This window comes from Sphaeramia orbicularis, chromosome 4 (assembly GCF_902148855.1).
Source record: "Sphaeramia orbicularis chromosome 4, fSphaOr1.1, whole genome shotgun sequence".
NCBI classification, from domain to species: domain Eukaryota; kingdom Metazoa; phylum Chordata; class Actinopteri; order Kurtiformes; family Apogonidae; genus Sphaeramia; species Sphaeramia orbicularis.
Window position 1 is genome coordinate 12,750,462 of NC_043960.1, and position 16,651 is coordinate 12,767,112.

Here is a 16,651-nt window from a genome sequence, read left to right on the forward strand (position 1 = left end):
AAATGTTTAATAACTGTTGATCCACTAATCCTATCAATCCATATAAATAATTGGTGTAAAATAGAGTTTGTCATTTTGTCATGGTCATCAGACATGACCCATTTGGATGTTCAGAGGCTCCGTAGTGAACGTGGAAACACCGTCATCTTCTACAACATTGATTCATTAGTAAAACCCATGGAGTTGGATCAATAAGAGTGGATGGAGACACTTTGTTTTTGTTTAGTTAATTATATTTTTGCTGAAAAAGTAACTTTTCCCTAATTTTTTTCTGATTTTATAGAATAACCTTTGAATTTATGACGAGGTTTTATGAACATCTACATGATTAGTGAATTAAACATAGGAAAATACATGATTTACACTGAAAAAAATTCAAATAAAGACAGTAATATGACAATAAATGGTGACATTTCACTTAAGAAAGGTTATATATAGAGAAAAATCCATTTGGGAACTGACACAAAATTATGACTGGGTCTTTTTAGGTTAATATTCAATTTTCAGATTTTTGCGCTTAAAAGTGTTAATTTTGTTCGTATACTTTTGTTCCTTACCTTTACCTTACTTTTATCTTGTTAAATTTGTTTCATTTATCAACAAAAATGTATTTTAAGTGTGAAAACTACACGTATGTATAAAGTTATGTATGGTGTTTAATTTTACTGCTGCATTGATGTGTATGTTGCATTTTACTGCTGTAGTTGTTGAAGGTTGAGTTGTTTTTAACCATGTTATGGTAGTTTAATCTACACAAATTCATCATACACTGGCTTGTGGGAACGATGTACAGTGCCTATAAACAATTATTCACTTGTTTGGATGTTTCAAAAAGCAAAAGTAAAGTTTTATTGCTTATGATTCCACTAAATTAAATATTCAAGGCATTGTATCTTATAAAAAAAATAACAAAACAATGTGACAAAAGTCTTGTGACAATGCATTTTCCAGCAAATATGGGATGGAAATAATCTAGAAATTGTTTATTTAGCTTAAAAAGGAAGAGAAATTAAAGCTCAAACAATAAAGCATATTTAGCATGAAGAGGATGACATATAATCTGAGAAGTAACTATAACTGACAAAGGCAATGGAGTAAAAAACTACAGTATTTACCTCCGAGATATTATGGAGTAGAAGTATAAACTTGAATCAAATGGAAAGTGTCTCTCAGACTTGTACCAGGAAAGTACATGTTTTGACTTTTTTACGTTAAATAATTGTCTTGATTGGGAAAAGCATAATGCAACAGTTTTTCAGATACAATTTTTATTATTGTTGTTTTTTTATGGAATGTCCTTCACAGCGGTTAGGATTTTTTTTTTTTTTTTTTTTCTAAGTAAAGCTGTGAAACTCTTGTCCCCTACAGAGGATAAAAATGCATTGCTGGGTCTCAGAAGGTTATCAGAATCAGTTTATTTGCCATTTGCAGAAAAAACTGAGAAAACGAGTTGCAAGAGCTCAGCATAAAAATACATAAAAGACAGTACAAAGTAAAAAACAATGAAAAATTACATGAATAAGAGTACTAAAAAGACAGGTGCCCCCGAAAATCAACCGACACTCACTTCGACAAAGTGCAAGAATATAAAGTGCGTTATTTATACACAAGTGCGTTAAGTGAAGTACACCCAACCATTTCAATCCGTTTGTGTATTTGTGTGTGATCAGGTGTCGCAAAGTTCTTCAGTGCCAGTTGTGTTCCTGGAGCAAACGGACCGAAGGATCCCAAATCTCTGTGTCAGCTCTGTGTAGGAGACGACGCTGGCAACCACAAATGTGAAATGAGCGAAAAAGAAAGATACTACAGCTATGAAGGCGCTTTCAGGTAGCTTGTTAATTCAAAATATTACTCAAAATCAATGAATTAAAGAAAAAACGCAGAAAAATAATGTAAAATCTTGGTTGTGTTTTTTTTTTTTTTTTTTTTTACAGGTGTTTGGCTGATGGTGCAGGAGATGTGGCTTTCATTAAACACACAACTGTTTCAGAAAACACTGATGGTAAAAGCTTTTGGAAATCTGACAGTAAATGTTAGTTTAGATTTTGTATCATGTCGGTGTCTTCACCAGTCTTTTTTTTTTTTCTCCAGGTCATGGCAAAGAGAGCTGGAACAAAGATCTGAGGTCATCAGACTATCAGCTGCTGTGTCGTGACGGTAGAAGAGCTCCCATCAACGAGTGGAGGACATGTAACCTGGTGCCTGTCCGGTTCCGTGGTGTCGTGGTCCGTGAAGGCATCGCTCCATCTGTGGTGTTTAACATGTTGATGGAAGGACTGGTACGTGCAAATAAACCATTACCTCTGCAACATTTTTATTAGTTTTTACTTTGTGTCTTGATTTCAGTTCATTTTTTCATAGTTTTCCTAATGGACTTGACATAAGAGTTACATTTTCCTGAATTTCAGTTTAGTTTATTTAGTTGTAGGGTTGATTTTTCAGGTAATATAAGACAAGCTTTGACACCTCAGATATGACCACAGGTTATTAAACATCCTGTTTAGTGCAAAGCAATTCTTAAACAGTATGAATTACTTATGTATGATGTATTTAACCACACTAACGGATACATTTCTGTTGTTATATTCTATTATTTATCCTGTAGGAAAAATCCAACTTCAAAATGTTTTCTTCTCTGGAGTATGGAGGTGGAACTGTGCTCTTCTCTAATACAACCATTAAGTTTTTGGGGGCTGATGAAGACCCAGCAAGGTGGATGGGCCCCGTTTATCACAACGCCATGAAGGCCATGGACTGCAAACGTGAAGGTGATCTATCTATCTATCTATCTATCTATCTATCTATCTATCTATCTATCTATCTATCTATCTATCTATCTATCTATCTATCTATCTATCTATCTATCTATCTATCTATCTATCTATCTATCTATCTGTCTGTCTGTCTGTCTGTCTGTCTGTCTGTCTGTCTGTCTGTCTGTCTGTCTGTCTGTCTGTCTGTCTGTCTGTCTGTCTGTCTATCTATCTGTCTGTCTGTCTGTCTCTCTCTCTCTCTCTCTTGCTATCTATCTATCTATCTATCTATCTAGATATCTATCTATCTGTCTGTCTGTCCGTCCGTCCGTCCGTCCGTCTCTATCTATCTATCTGTCTGTCTCTCACTATCTATCTATCTATCTATCTGTCTGTCTGTCTGTCTGTCTGTCTGTCTCTCTCTCTCTCTCTGTCTGTCTGTCTGTCTGTCTCTCTGTCTGTCTGTCTGTGTACCTACATACAACTTGTCTGTGTACCTACCTACCACCTAACTATCTACTTAGCTGCCTACCTACCTACGCACTAACCTAACTACCTAACTACCTACTACCTACCTTCCTACGACTTACCTACTACCTACTTATGGTCATCTGTCATCTGCAGAGGTTCTGCGGTGGTGTGTGACGTCCCATGGTGAACAGCAGAAGTGTGCTGACATGGGTGCGGCCTTTCAAAGTAAAGGTCTGACTCCACTTGTCAGATGTGTCTATGGAGACTCAGTCACCAACTGTTTGACAAAAATTAAGGTAAGTCATTTTTTTTCCTCTACAGGTTCCTTAAAATAAGCAGTGATTCTCATCAAACCTTAATGTTAGACATACTGATAGTTTTGCTAACACTTTGTGACCAGTGCTGTCTGGTGAATATAGTTTGGAATGGGTTGTGAACCTTGACACGACAGGACACAATCAAATAAGACAAAAAGCTCTCAAATCATTTCAAGTGGTTTTATGTAGTATCCATATTCCAAACTCTCAACAGCAGGGGGAAGTTGTGTACCAAAACACACTTTGTACCACCAAAACCACCAATGAATCAACACTATGTATGCACAGACTGTATTAGTCACTGAATAGAGTATTAAGGTCATTGTTTAAATGCATCTGTAGTCAGTCGGTCAAAATAACACTGTCTTATAACCTTCACGTGCTGCATCAGCTGACAGTTTACATTATAACGCTTGTTAGTTTAGGTCAGTTTTTAGACAGAAAACAGCCACAGTAAAACCATTAAATATTAAACTAATGTAGAAGAAGCACTAATATGTTAGTGGTCAGACTTTTTGATTGGATTCCATGTTTTTTGACGGTGATAAGTAGACTTAAAATTTCTCATAAATACAAGATTCTCTCTCAGAATTAGCAAATGTGTGCTCCGTATCTGAGTCTCAGCTCTCTCTGTTAAATGATTATTTTGTGTAGAACAAGGACGCTGATGCGATTACTCTGGATGGAGGTTACATCTACACAGCAGGCAAAGACTACGGTTTGGTCCCGGCCACTGGAGAGAGTTACACAGGTAGAAACATGAAAACACTCACACAAACAAAGCTGCACTTACACATTCTCAAAGAAAACAGATACAGACATGTTTTTGTTTTTCTCCAGGGGACCGCGATGGTGCAGTCTACTACGCTGTGGCTGTGGTGAAAAAGAGTAGCTCTGACATCCGTAACCTTGACGACCTGCGTGGCCGCCGCTCCTGTCACACTGGATACGGTCGCACGGCTGGTTGGAACATCCCAACATCAGTGCTGATAGAAAGAGGCCTCATCACCCCACAGCATTGTCAGATACCCCAAGGTCAGTCCAAAAGGGTCGGGTTTAGACGTGACACTAACTAACTTTTTATTTTCAGTTCTTCACAATGGCTTTATACACTGTTGCCCATAAAGTTGGAATACAACATTTTACCTCTTCTCATAGAATGGTTGTTACAATGTGATTTATTATTTAAAAAATCATGGGAAGGAATGATTTATTATTATTTTAAACTTTTAAAAAAAGCTTCTATTCAGTATCAAATGATTGCATGCAATCACCATGTAAATTAGTGTAAATTATACAAATTGCAAAGGCACTATTCATCATGCATCAGCTGAGAATCTCAGTTCAGTCACAATTCAAAGCTTCTGTCTTTCATTAATGGTTGAAAAGTTATTTGATGTAAAACCTGTGAAATGTTTGTGTTACTGCATAGAGCTTCATTTCCTTTTTTCAAATTTGCTTTGACTTTGCTTTGATTTTTTTATTAGTCATATACAAAGTGCCAACACTCATGTGTTTGCAGAAAACCATAAAACAATTTATTTCAAAATATCAAATAAAATAGTCTCTCTGCTCTCCTAGGTTTGGCAAAAAAATTACACTGTCAGAGTATTAGTTCCTTTCTGAAAGAATCACTCTACTTTTTTATGTTAAGACAATTTTGATAATATAAACACAATGGCTGCTGCAGCATGTCAGAAATAAACTCTTTCAGAAAAGGGACAGTCAAATACAAAGGTGTGTGACTTCTGGTCTCATGTCTGTTATGATGTGCAGCCGTGGGCGGGTTCTTCAAGGAAAGCTGTGTGCCTGGTGCCAATCAGCCTGGTTTCCCTGGCAACCTGTGCAGTTTGTGTGTGGGAGATGGAACGGGTCAGAGTAAATGTGAGAAAGGAAAAGACCTGTATGATGGATACGACGGCGCCTTCAGGTAATAAAAAAGAAAACAGCCAAAAACCTTCAAACTCATTCAGGTGTTTTAGTTGCTATGTCCAGTTAATATGTAACTTTAATATGTCTGTCTGTCTGTCTGTCTGTCTGTCTGTCTGTCTGCAGGTGTCTGGCAAAGGGAGATGGAGATGTGGCCTTCATCAAACACTCTACTGTTATCCAGAACACTGATGGTTGGTCAAGAAACATACCCTTCTTTTTTGGTACTTACATACTTTTACACGCCTACCCACAATCCTTTCTTTCTTTCTTTCTTTCTTTCTTTTTTTTTTCCAGGAAATTCAGGTGAATCATGGACAGAGGGCCTCTTGTCCTCACAGTTCCAGCTGCTCTGTTCCCATGGCAGCAAAGCCGAGGTGTCCCAGTACAGACACTGTCATCTGGCCAGAGTCCCATCTCACGCTGTCATGGTTCGGCCCGACACTAACATCCACGCTGTCTATGGACTCCTGGACTACGCTCAGGTACCCAATATATGAAAACATAATACTGAGTAAATGCTGTGAGTAACTTTTTGCTGCAGATAATGCAGAACTATTGGTTGAATTCATCTCATTACATTTTGGGAACAGTAGGTCAAAGTTTAAATTTTTTATGAATTTTTTAAATCTTTTTTTTTTTTTTCCCTTTTACTTAGAATGGGTGAAATTTCTCATGTCTGTAGCAGCAAAACTATTGATTGAATTGATACCAAATTGACTTTATAAACTGACAGTGACCCAGAATGGATCTCATTACATTTTAAGAAACGTAGGTCAAAATTAAAAAATTTTTATGAATTTTTTAAATCTTTTTTTTTTTTTCCCATTTTCTTATAATGGGTGAAATTTCTCATGTCTGTAGCAGCAAAACTATTGGTTGAATTCATACCAAATTTGTTTTTATAGACTGCCAATGACCCAGAACAGAAATCATTACATTTTGGGAAAAGTAGGTCAAAGTTGAATTTTTTTTATGAATTTTTAAAATCTTTTTTTTCCCATTTACTTATAATGGGCGAAATTTCTCATGTCTGTAGCAGCAAAACTATTGGTTGATTTTTTTTTCTTTTTTTTAAAACTTTATTCATAGAAATTTTCAATGTTTATAGAACTTTTCATTTGACAAATATAACATTTATAATTTCAAGTCATGTATTCATGATACAGAGATTGACACCTGACATGATAAACAAACACAACCCAAGGAGAAAAAAAAAAAGGCAATACAAACAAGGCACGCATAAAAAGACAGTCAAGACAGTGCATTCTGGTAGTGTTAAAGAAAGAAAGAAAGAAAGAAAGAAAGAAAGAAAGAAAGAAAGAAAGAAAGAAAGAAAGAAAGAAAGAAAGAAAGAAAGAAAGAAAGAAAGAAAGAAAGAAAGAAAGAAAGAAAGAAAGAAGAGAAATATACAAACAAAACAGGTCAATAACAATATAAACACCTAAAATGTACAAAGGTTAAATTTTTTTATGAATTTTTAAAATTTTCCCATTTACTTAAAATGGGAAAAATAAAGATTTATCCTATTAAATTGGAAACAAAAAACTCCCCCCCGCCCATTCAACCTTAATGAGAGAAGTAATGAAACACTTACAATTGGAAAAAATTAAATTTTCATTAAAAGGGAAATTGAATGCATTCCACTTAACATGGCAACCTTTCATTGACTATTTTAATAATGCAAATGTATAAACAACTTAGGATTGGCGATATATGATGTCCTCAGTTTGGTTTTTGATGTTCATTTGTTTACTGTTGTTTGTGTGCTTTTTGTTTTACTGCGTGTTCTCATTTTTGTTGCATTGAGCACAATGAATGTACATGAACACGTTTTTGTTACTATATGAAAAAACTCGATAAAGAGAATTAAAAAAAAAAAAAAAATGGGGAAAATATGTTTGAGGGATGGGGTTTGTTGTGCCTGGCACCACTTGGTTGGTTTGGATTTGACTATTACTTTATCCAGACCTCTTTATTCTACTGTCATCCATCCACACAAGGGTCTAAACTCTGACCACACCCACTTAGGAGACAGGAAATCAACCGTTTCATGTCAGTGGCAAAGTTTATACTGTACCATCTTTGTAAATAGAGTATCTTTGGTTTAAAGAGACTTTTACATTTTTTTAAATTATTTTTTTAATGTAACCAGAGAGTCATTAAGGTTGAACATGTACATTTATAAGACTAATACTAGCTCTTTTATTTTATGAGATATTTAAAAATCCATTTTTTGAAGCTTGTTTTTATCATTCAATATTTTACTAAAATTCGAATCTACTGTGACTGCTCACAAAAATTTGGTTTATTTAAAAGTAACATAACTGCTCTTGCTTGACATCATGTGACGCATAAAAGGAGAGAAATTAAAACTACAATTTACATCAGAGGAATGTTATATTTCTGCTTGTTTTAGTTTTATTTTCAGTTTTGTCAGTCTTTTTCTTTGTCTTTCTTTCCTCTACAGACATACTTTGGTAATGACACCGGTTTAGGTTTCAAGATGTTTGACTCTCAGGGCTACACGGGTACAGATCTCATCTTCAAAGACTCCACCGTCCGTCTGGTGGCCGTCGGTGACAAGAAGACGTACGAGGAGTGGTTGGGCCAGGGCTACATGGACTCACTGGTCGAAATGGAATGCAACTCATCTGATACAGGTAAAGACACACAACAGCGACAAAAAACCAACAGGTAAAAAGGTCACATGTTCAACCTTCAACCACCAACACAGCAGAGCCCTGACAGTTTGGACATTTCCATTAGTTTTTATTTTTTACTTTTTCAGCTTCTTTTTTTGTCTGTACTTTTAGTACATTTTTCTACCATAAAATTAGTATATTTTAAATTTTAACCACTGACTAGTTTTATTTTATTTATCTCTCGTCTTCTAGGAATTACAAGAAAATATTTGGCTTTAAAAACAGAAAAATACGACTTACAAAACCATTATTTATTAAAGGCTTATTTATTAAATTCTTGTAAACACCCTGAACCATCCATATATTTATTTGGACAGTTATCGGCATTGTTAAAATTAAAGATGAAAACAGAAATGAGGCTGCGATTATATTTTGTTTCAATTCATGTTGCATTATAAAATACTTTTTATGTTTTTATTTCTATTTCTGTTAGCAAACATGTTTTTTCATGGCTAATTTTGCTATAATAACTATAATAACTACAAATACATCTAACAACAGGAGCATTTTTACAGCACAGACTACTACTGTTTCATCCATCTGTGTGACCAGTATTATCAGTAATAATTATGTGACCTTGTTTTGACATGTGAAACCCCCTCCCCTTGGTCTAATAACTATAATTTTAAAAAGTGAGGCCATACAGAGGTGAGGTGCTTTTTTTTCTCTCCATGTTTCATCAAACTCCACCCAAGGGTTTCTGTGATATTAGACATTACAACGTGGAAAAATGGATGAACAACGCAGCGTGCCCTCGGGCTTTTCAGTGTCATTTTGAAACGGTAGAGTGCATCAGTGAGATTAATCCATCTCCCGCATTTTATTAAAAAATATGGAGTTACATCAAAGCCATGTAGGGACATATAAGGACTCACATAAGACACATTTTAGTCCATAGAATGTTTCTTAAAGCTGTGGTATTTTTCACAGTTATTTATTGTGTTGGTCTTCTCTAATATTTGGCTTTTTCTCCCCCTCCTGCAGCGATATCATCTGTCTGGTTGCTTCTGGTTGCACTGCTCAGCTCCATGCTGACTAACCTCAGGATGTAAAAATGCAGCATTCTTCAGATTTCAACATTTTGCATTCTTCCTAACTACTGTCTAATCAACTCTACAATTTTACAGTATCAGACCAATCTGGTGGCTGCTCTGGAAACTTACATTTAGGCTCTGATTTTGTGTTTTTATCCTAAAATTGTGTCTGATTGTGTTGAGGACAGCATGTTGGAAATGCCTTTGGATTTAAATGGTGCTAGGGTTGAACGAAACAAATGCGTAATGTTGATCGTTGTTGTTGCAAAGCGGAAAATTTAGCACCAAAAGGGGACGATGTTGCTGACACTTTGTTTACTGAAGGTGAGCTGCCATATCAGTGCGTATGCTGCCACCTGTTACATTGCTTTAGTGTGTAGCGCTTCCCCTTCTCTTTAAAGCTAGTTTTATAAAGGAGCAGACAATCTGACGTTGACTTTCACATGACCTACAGATTACACTTTATCGTGTCAAGTCACTTTTATTTATGGACCCAGATGTTATCCATTTGCCTCAAGGAGCTTTACAATTTGTAAACCTTTAGCTCGACGAAAGAAAAACTTGTCACAAAAATAACCTGAAGGAGGGAAATCAACCCGTGAGAACCAGCGCTCATATCAGTCGTGATCCCATGAATTAAATAAAATGGACTAAATGACACAGCTCTTTAACCTCCTGAGATCCAGGAAAGTACAGGTTTCTGCTTTTTTTTAGATGAAAGAATTGTCTTAAGTAAAAACATCATCACAGCACATAAATGTTTTTATATTAATGTCCTATGCAGCTTCTTTTTTTTTTTTTTAATAAAACTGTCAAACTCTTTTCTGCTAAAGAGGACAAAATAACTCATAGCTGGGTCTGAGGAGGATAAAATAAAAAAAACATCTAAAATACTCCTGTACCAAGTCAAAGAATATTGATTACATATATTTACATAGTGCCATGGACAGAATAATAAATATATAAAACAATGTAAAGCTTATCTTTCCCCTGCTGACCTGCAGTTCTTGCCTTCGAATCTACAGGATTTCTTCAACCCCCACCCCGCCTTCATTTAAACCAGGGGTGTCAAACTCATTTTAGTTCAGGGGCCACATACAGACTAACATGTTATAAAGTGGGCCAGACCAGTAAAATAATATAAATAACAGAATAAAACTTATCATGTAAACTCTAAAGTATTCTCTGCTTTTGAGTAAAAAAAAGAAAAAGTCAAATTCCGAAATGAAAACATTTACATCTACAAACTCTAACATAACATGAACAAATATGTACAACCTGAAAATTCTAAAGAAAAATAAGTGCAATTTTAGCAAAATTCTGCTTCAGCTTATCATTTACACATGTACATTATAACTTAAAGATCCCAGTGGCCCTACAAATGTGCCAAACATTTGATAACATGTATAATACTGTTAAAATTCCACATACTTCTATTAAGACATTTCAGGTGGTTTCTATTTGTTCTGGTTGTTCACATTTTTTGTAAAAGGCCTAGTCTAAATGTAAACATTTTTGTGTATTTGACTTGTTTTTTTTTACACTAAAACAAAGAGGAAAATTTGTGTTTTATTTATAGGTTATTATGATAGTATTTTACTGGTCTGACCCACTTTAGGTTGAATTGACCTAAAATGATTTTTATATCCTTGATTGTTAAAATATTCAGTATAATTTTTACATTTCACAAATTCATCCCGCGGGACCCTTTGGCGGGCCGGATTTGGCCCCCGGGCCGCATGTTTGACACCTGTGATTTAAACTATCCCCAGTGTCTAAATGACCTTTGTCCAGGCATTTACTAGATAAACCATATCTTTAAGCTATAATATAGTAATATTGAAAATATTGATAATAAGAGTAATATAGTAATATTCTTTTCTGACTTTTAAGTGTGTATTAACCCTGATAGGCCGACAGGTATTTTTGGGGCAGCTTCCAAATGAATTTTTCTCTACATTTAACTTTTCCTTAGTTATTTATCATCATTTATTAAAATATTTTTCTCTGCATTTTGCATTCTGCTGTGAAAATCAGGTATTTTCCTATATTTCGTTTCAGACTGAATTCAAAGGTTATTATATCAAAACAGAGAAAACAAGAAAAAGTGACTTTTTCAGGAAAAAATATACCATTAACTCAACATAAAAACAAGCATCTCCAACCACTGTTATTTGTCTGTTATTGAACATTTTTTAGATCTGTAGGTCTTGGAGGGTTAGTTGTGTTTTAGTTGAACTCCATCATCAGATTCCTGCTCCGCTCTGCTGCCACTTGCTCTGTTAAAACTACTAACAAACGCAGCCTCTTCTGGGTGGAGACTGTGTTTGCACTATAAGCTAATGCCATATCAGTGAATATGCACTAGTGTTACCCTCCACACACAGCTGTGTTGGGGCCAATGTGATGATCAATATTTGTCCAGAGGCTGTTTGCTTCATGTCTTCTCCTCAAATACTTTAAAATAAGGAAGAAAATGTTTTAAATCAGTAGTTTGAAGTGGATTTCAGCTGCACTATTTTAATATTTGGGTGTAAAATTTCTTACTTAATCTAGCACCTTTAGATAGAATTGCTTCAGCAGCAGTTAGAACTGTCAGAAACCTCTCCTCCTGCAGTCACGTTATTTAGCATTTAAACGTATATTATTGGACACAAATGGAGTGAGTGACAGTGACATTTGAGGAGAACATGAGGAAAACATCCTGTGGTTCATGTTGGAGAATGAATGTGTTTTTGATGGTGTGGACGGTGTCAATCAAACAAGTTTTTTTAATGTTAGTGAAAAGGTGGTTTTGTCCTTAATATTGTGGCTCAACAGTTTTAATTGTGTTTAACTCAGACAAAAATGACCACATTGATTTTGGTTAGGATTCGTCTGAAAGTGGACATGAAATGCTCAACATTTTTATTTTCTATTGCCCAAATATTCCAATGATGCTAATTCATACATTCATTAATTCATATTCATTAGATTTATTAAGAACAGAATGTGTTTCATTTTTATTATTGTTTTAGGTGAAGTTAGATTAGATTACATCAAATTAAATTACATTAGATTAGATAGAACTTTGTTGATCTCTTGGGGAGGGCCCTCTGGGAAATTAAATAAAAAGTTAAGTATTATGTTGCAGCTCTTAGCATGTTTACCTGTAGGAGTTGTTTGCCATTAACTCTTTGTACTCATGAGTGTGGTTTAGTTTACCGTTAAATGTGTTTATATGCTCAGTATCTTAGTTATATACTCCCTTTTGCTCATCTGTATGGTGACTATGTGTCATTTGGTCAGAAAACCTTCCCTAAAACCAGCCTCTTTCAACAAACTGAACTTGAATATCCAAGGTTTGTCATTTAAAGCCTCATAATATTGAATTAGTGATGTTGTGATTGCATTATAATTACATACTTTAACCCACGATTTACTGATGTGTCAATAATCATGTGTATACTGGAACAACTCCCACTGGTGACCAGGCTAAAGGCAGAGACGAACCACTTAACTTGTTAGAAATAGTTTCTCCGACTTGTAGAAAAGCAAAATACAATCTAGTTTAGTGTTTTCTGATGTTAAAATCAAACAAACCACTGTGATATTATCCAGACTCATGTCCACAATAAGGGAATAATTAGATTTTATAGTATTTGTGGTTTTGTTAGGACTCTGATGACAACACCTATGTCCAAAAGTCACTCCAGAAATGTGTCTTATAACTCAAACTACCCAGTGATCTGATCTGATCCACTTCACCTGCTGCTGCTTGATGCTGTTTCTTTTTTCTAATGTTGATTGGATGTTTATTTTCCTATGTTGAGAGATTTATTTTTATATGAAGTTCAGGTGCCATATCAGTGTATATGTACTGACTCATGCTGTCAGAAACTAAAGCTCATGCCTTCTCTTTCTTCTAATGGAGATTTATTTCTGTATGAAATGATGACATGTAACTAATATTTAGTTGCCAGGCCAGTGTGTCTGCATAAGTATTGCTACATTACGATGCTGACTGTTCTCTGAGCTTTTTAAATAAAGCTTTATATTGCATAAACACACAAGTGTCCAGCTGTTCTTTTGGGATCAAAGATCACCTTGAGTGATTTTAAAGCCTCTAAACTTACATGAATATCAGACACACTGCTGTAATATCATTTGTAGGATTTTATTTATGCATTTGCAACAAAATGGTCAACTCAGTTTCTCTATATATTCACAAGGTATCGATTTCCCGACATATAAAGTACTATATTATTGTAGCAGAGTGAAGGAAATGCAGTATATTATGAACCTAAATATGGATTCAGAGTGAAAAGGACATAAATGAAAAGCAGTGTGATATCCTGAGAAGAGTTTAGTAAACTACTTTGAATCATGCGCCCACTTGTGAGAATAGCACCACAACATCCCACAAACCATTTTAAACTTTTCTCAATATAGTTTTTCCTTTTTATGTTTTCTGTTAAATACAGATTTCTGAAAATTTAAAGGAAAAACTAACATAAAGTGTCATAAAAATATGCTGGTCTACCATATATCTCCCTTAAGTCTGTGAGCTTTACTGGATTGACTAACAGTACAGCACCCTCATTTGGTGTTTTCATGATGGTGGAGAGTGCTGACATGTTACTAACATTAATCTAAAATCATATGAGTTGAATGAAGAACATGACATATAACCCACATTCATGCCATTTTCAATCTGGGGATCAACCAATTATTGGATCATCATTTTTTAACCGATTAAACAAACTGCTTAAAATATGCACTATTCTGGGAAGCAACCTGTCAATCAGAGGTTAAGGTGCACAACACATGGGTTATGGCTCAAGTAGGAAGTCACTGCTTCGATTACAAGATGGATTTTTCAGGTATCTACTTAAAAAATACAGGATGCACGGATCACTCATCTGTATGTATCAACATCCACCATGATTTACTGCACTTAAATATTGTGCTGAATTGTACTTTTTCCATTTGGTAGCCACCGTAAAAGATTTTATTTCGATTGCAAACGTGTATAATGATAAAACACTGATCACACTGGTCTACAAGGAAAATGCTTCCAGAATAAAAGTAATGAAATTTTACCACATGAGAGTCACTGATAAAGAAAAGTCAAGTCAAAAATGCTGGTTGGCTGAAGTTTCCAAGATACAGCCTTGGGTCAAAATGTGAAATTCAAGAATTAACGAGAGAATGGGTTTGACTCAAAAGGAATATTTGTCTCAGAGCTACAAGATCTACTTCAAAACACTGTCTGCACATTAGAATACATTCACTTTACAGGTTCTATTTAGTGGAAGATTTATAAAACTATTACATAAATGTACATAAACCAATATATATGTGTAATAACACTTAACCATATACCTTGAAAACATGAGCAAACCGGCACTTTTGTCATTTATTTTCCAATTAATCTTATGAAAATACATAACATTTAGCACATTTAATGTCTGAAGCAAATCATTTCTAAAAAAAATTGTAGACCAGTGTCATCAACCTCCTTGGTTACGAATAGTCGGTCATTATAGGCAAAACAAAACCTTAAGCCCCATTTCCTACTCGTCAAACATTCTGTGACTCCCTCAGTGCCCTTGTGGATGGAGACACTGTCCCCACTTCAATCAGGTTTCCCCTTTACTTGATCATCTGTCTGTTACAATCAACATCAAACATGTGAATACATTTCTCAGCCACCACTGTTTATTATAAATTATCTTCCTTTAGGGTGAAGGTCAGTGTAGTTCTCTGTAGTATCTAACATCACCAACAATGGCAGTTGAATGAGTGTCTAAAACTCTCTGATGTCAACCACATGCAGCAGCTGGGTGGGACACACTGAATTCTTAAACTGTCCTGTTCCTCCTTCAGTCCCTGATGATCTGACATGAGGTCAGCTTGTGCATTAAATCTGAAGTCTTTACAGTATAGATCCGCTTCTCTTTATTTCTTGATCTGTCTGGACCCGTCTTTCCATCCCTCCTTCACTTCATTCACGAACGTTTCTCCCACTTTCCTGATGCGGCCGCCCATCTGGCCCAGGTCCCCGGGGACTTTACTCGCCTCCTCCCGGACCTGCCGCAGCGTCTGGGACCTGAGGACCCGCTGTGAGGCGCCCTGGCCGGCTATCTGAGCCTTGGTGATGGCGTAAGCGGTGATCTGGGCCGCCCTCCGGATCGGACGGGATTCTGCCAACTTCTCGACGACATGGAGGTTGTTTAGAAGAGAATATAACATCCGAGCTAGCATCGTGTCAGAGGATCCACACAGTCCGAGCCCAGACGTTAGCTTAGCCGGCTAGCTCTAAAGGCACACTTTGGGATATTTCAGTCCTAAAATCACAACAACACGAACTGTTAGTTATAATTATGAATCAATCAATGATATAATTTAACACGTCGTGGTATAAATGATTGTCAAAGTAAATTATAAAGGCTTTCTTACCGGTTGATCCAAGTGACCGCTAAGGGTAATAGACATCTACATAACACTGTTTCTTCTTCTACTGTTTTTAACAAAGGAACTCAAACCATTTCAAACGGCACTACGCCACCTACTGTACAAAAAGTGCAATGACATAAATGTAATTGTAGCCTGTAAAAATTCTAGTTCTTAGTAGAGTCTGCACTCTTTCCTTTTATTTTATTATTTTCAACCACTCAAAATTCAAGACAATCACATGTAAAATGTATTTTTATTTTATTGGTTTATTTAATAGGGATCATGCACATTTATGAACATTGCTGTATAATTTAAAAAAGAAAAAAAAAAGGTAAATTTGTATGTAACTGTATGTGTGTATGTATATGTGTATGTGACTGTATGTGTGTATGTGACTGTATATGTGTGCGTGTGTGTGTGTGTGTGTGTGTGTGTGTGTGTAGATGTGTATGTGACTGTATGTGTGTGTGTATGTATGTATGTATGTGACTGTATGTGTGTATGTAGATGTGTATATGATTGTATGTGTGTATGTAGATGTGTATGTGACTGTATGTGTGTGTATGTATGTGTGTATGTGACTGTATGTGTATGTGTGTGTGTGTGTGTGTGTGTGTGTGTGTGTGTGTGTGTGTGTGTGTGTGTGTGTGTGTATGTATGTATGTATGTGACTGTATGTGTGTATGTAAATGTGTATGTGACTGTATGTGTGTATGCATATGTGTATGTGACTTTATGTGTGTATGTATATGTGTATGTGACTGTATGTGTGTATGCAGATGTGTATGTGACTGTATGGGGGTACAGGTTGGTAGGGGTGTGTTTATGGATAATCACAATCTTATGTTGTATATTAAGTGATTAAGCACTAACAATCTGAGGACTAGAATCAGGGGGTAGGACTGGATAAGCAGTGGCTTCTTCCTGCTCCCTTTCAGGCACAACAGTTGGTCTTTTTTCAATTATTGCATTTTCTGTTATTGGATTTTCTATCATTTGATTTT

At 35.6% G+C, this 16,651-nt stretch overlaps 2 protein-coding genes and 1 long non-coding RNA gene across 4 annotated transcripts in view; 1 reads left to right on the forward strand and 2 right to left on the reverse strand.

Moving 5' to 3' along the window:
• The window catches only part of meltf (melanotransferrin), a 21,387-nt gene extending 10,678 nt beyond the window's left edge, over positions 1–10,709 (forward strand). For both annotated transcript variants that reach the window (XM_030131453.1, XM_030131454.1), the window contains 12 exons: positions 1,671–1,827; positions 1,935–2,002; positions 2,092–2,279; positions 2,606–2,768; positions 3,378–3,520; positions 4,196–4,292; positions 4,382–4,576; positions 5,318–5,471; positions 5,597–5,664; positions 5,768–5,955; positions 7,941–8,133; positions 9,160–10,709. In XM_030131453.1, coding sequence (XP_029987313.1) covers positions 1,671–1,827; positions 1,935–2,002; positions 2,092–2,279; positions 2,606–2,768; positions 3,378–3,520; positions 4,196–4,292; positions 4,382–4,576; positions 5,318–5,471; positions 5,597–5,664; positions 5,768–5,955; positions 7,941–8,133; positions 9,160–9,227 — 1,682 coding nt within the window. In that variant the 3' untranslated portion in view covers positions 9,228–10,709. The remainder of the gene's footprint in view (positions 1–1,670; positions 1,828–1,934; positions 2,003–2,091; positions 2,280–2,605; positions 2,769–3,377; positions 3,521–4,195; positions 4,293–4,381; positions 4,577–5,317; positions 5,472–5,596; positions 5,665–5,767; positions 5,956–7,940; positions 8,134–9,159) is intronic.
• Positions 10,710–11,818: 1,109 nt separating this feature from the next.
• LOC115418111 (uncharacterized) lies at positions 11,819–14,241 on the reverse strand. The gene is made up of 2 exons (XR_003935265.1): positions 12,538–14,241; positions 11,819–12,390 (listed from the first exon to the last, which is right to left on the reverse strand). It is a non-coding gene; the product is annotated as an uncharacterized LOC115418111 (long non-coding RNA).
• A 589-nt stretch (positions 14,242–14,830) lies between these two features.
• On the reverse strand, positions 14,831–15,726 carry ncbp2as2 (uncharacterized protein NCBP2-AS2). The gene is made up of 2 exons (XM_030132438.1): positions 15,651–15,726; positions 14,831–15,538 (listed from the first exon to the last, which is right to left on the reverse strand). The coding sequence occupies exon 2, from the start codon at positions 15,453–15,455 to the stop codon at positions 15,150–15,152; it is 306 nt and encodes a 101-aa protein (XP_029988298.1). The 5' UTR covers positions 15,456–15,538; positions 15,651–15,726; the 3' UTR covers positions 14,831–15,149.
• Between the last annotated feature and the right edge of the window lie 925 nt (positions 15,727–16,651).

What these genes read in the sequence shown, in the direction of transcription:
- ncbp2as2 (XM_030132438.1), bottom strand. Translation starts at nt 15,455, where the DNA reads ATGCTAGCTCGGATGTTATATTCTCTTCTAAACAACCTCCATGTCGTC.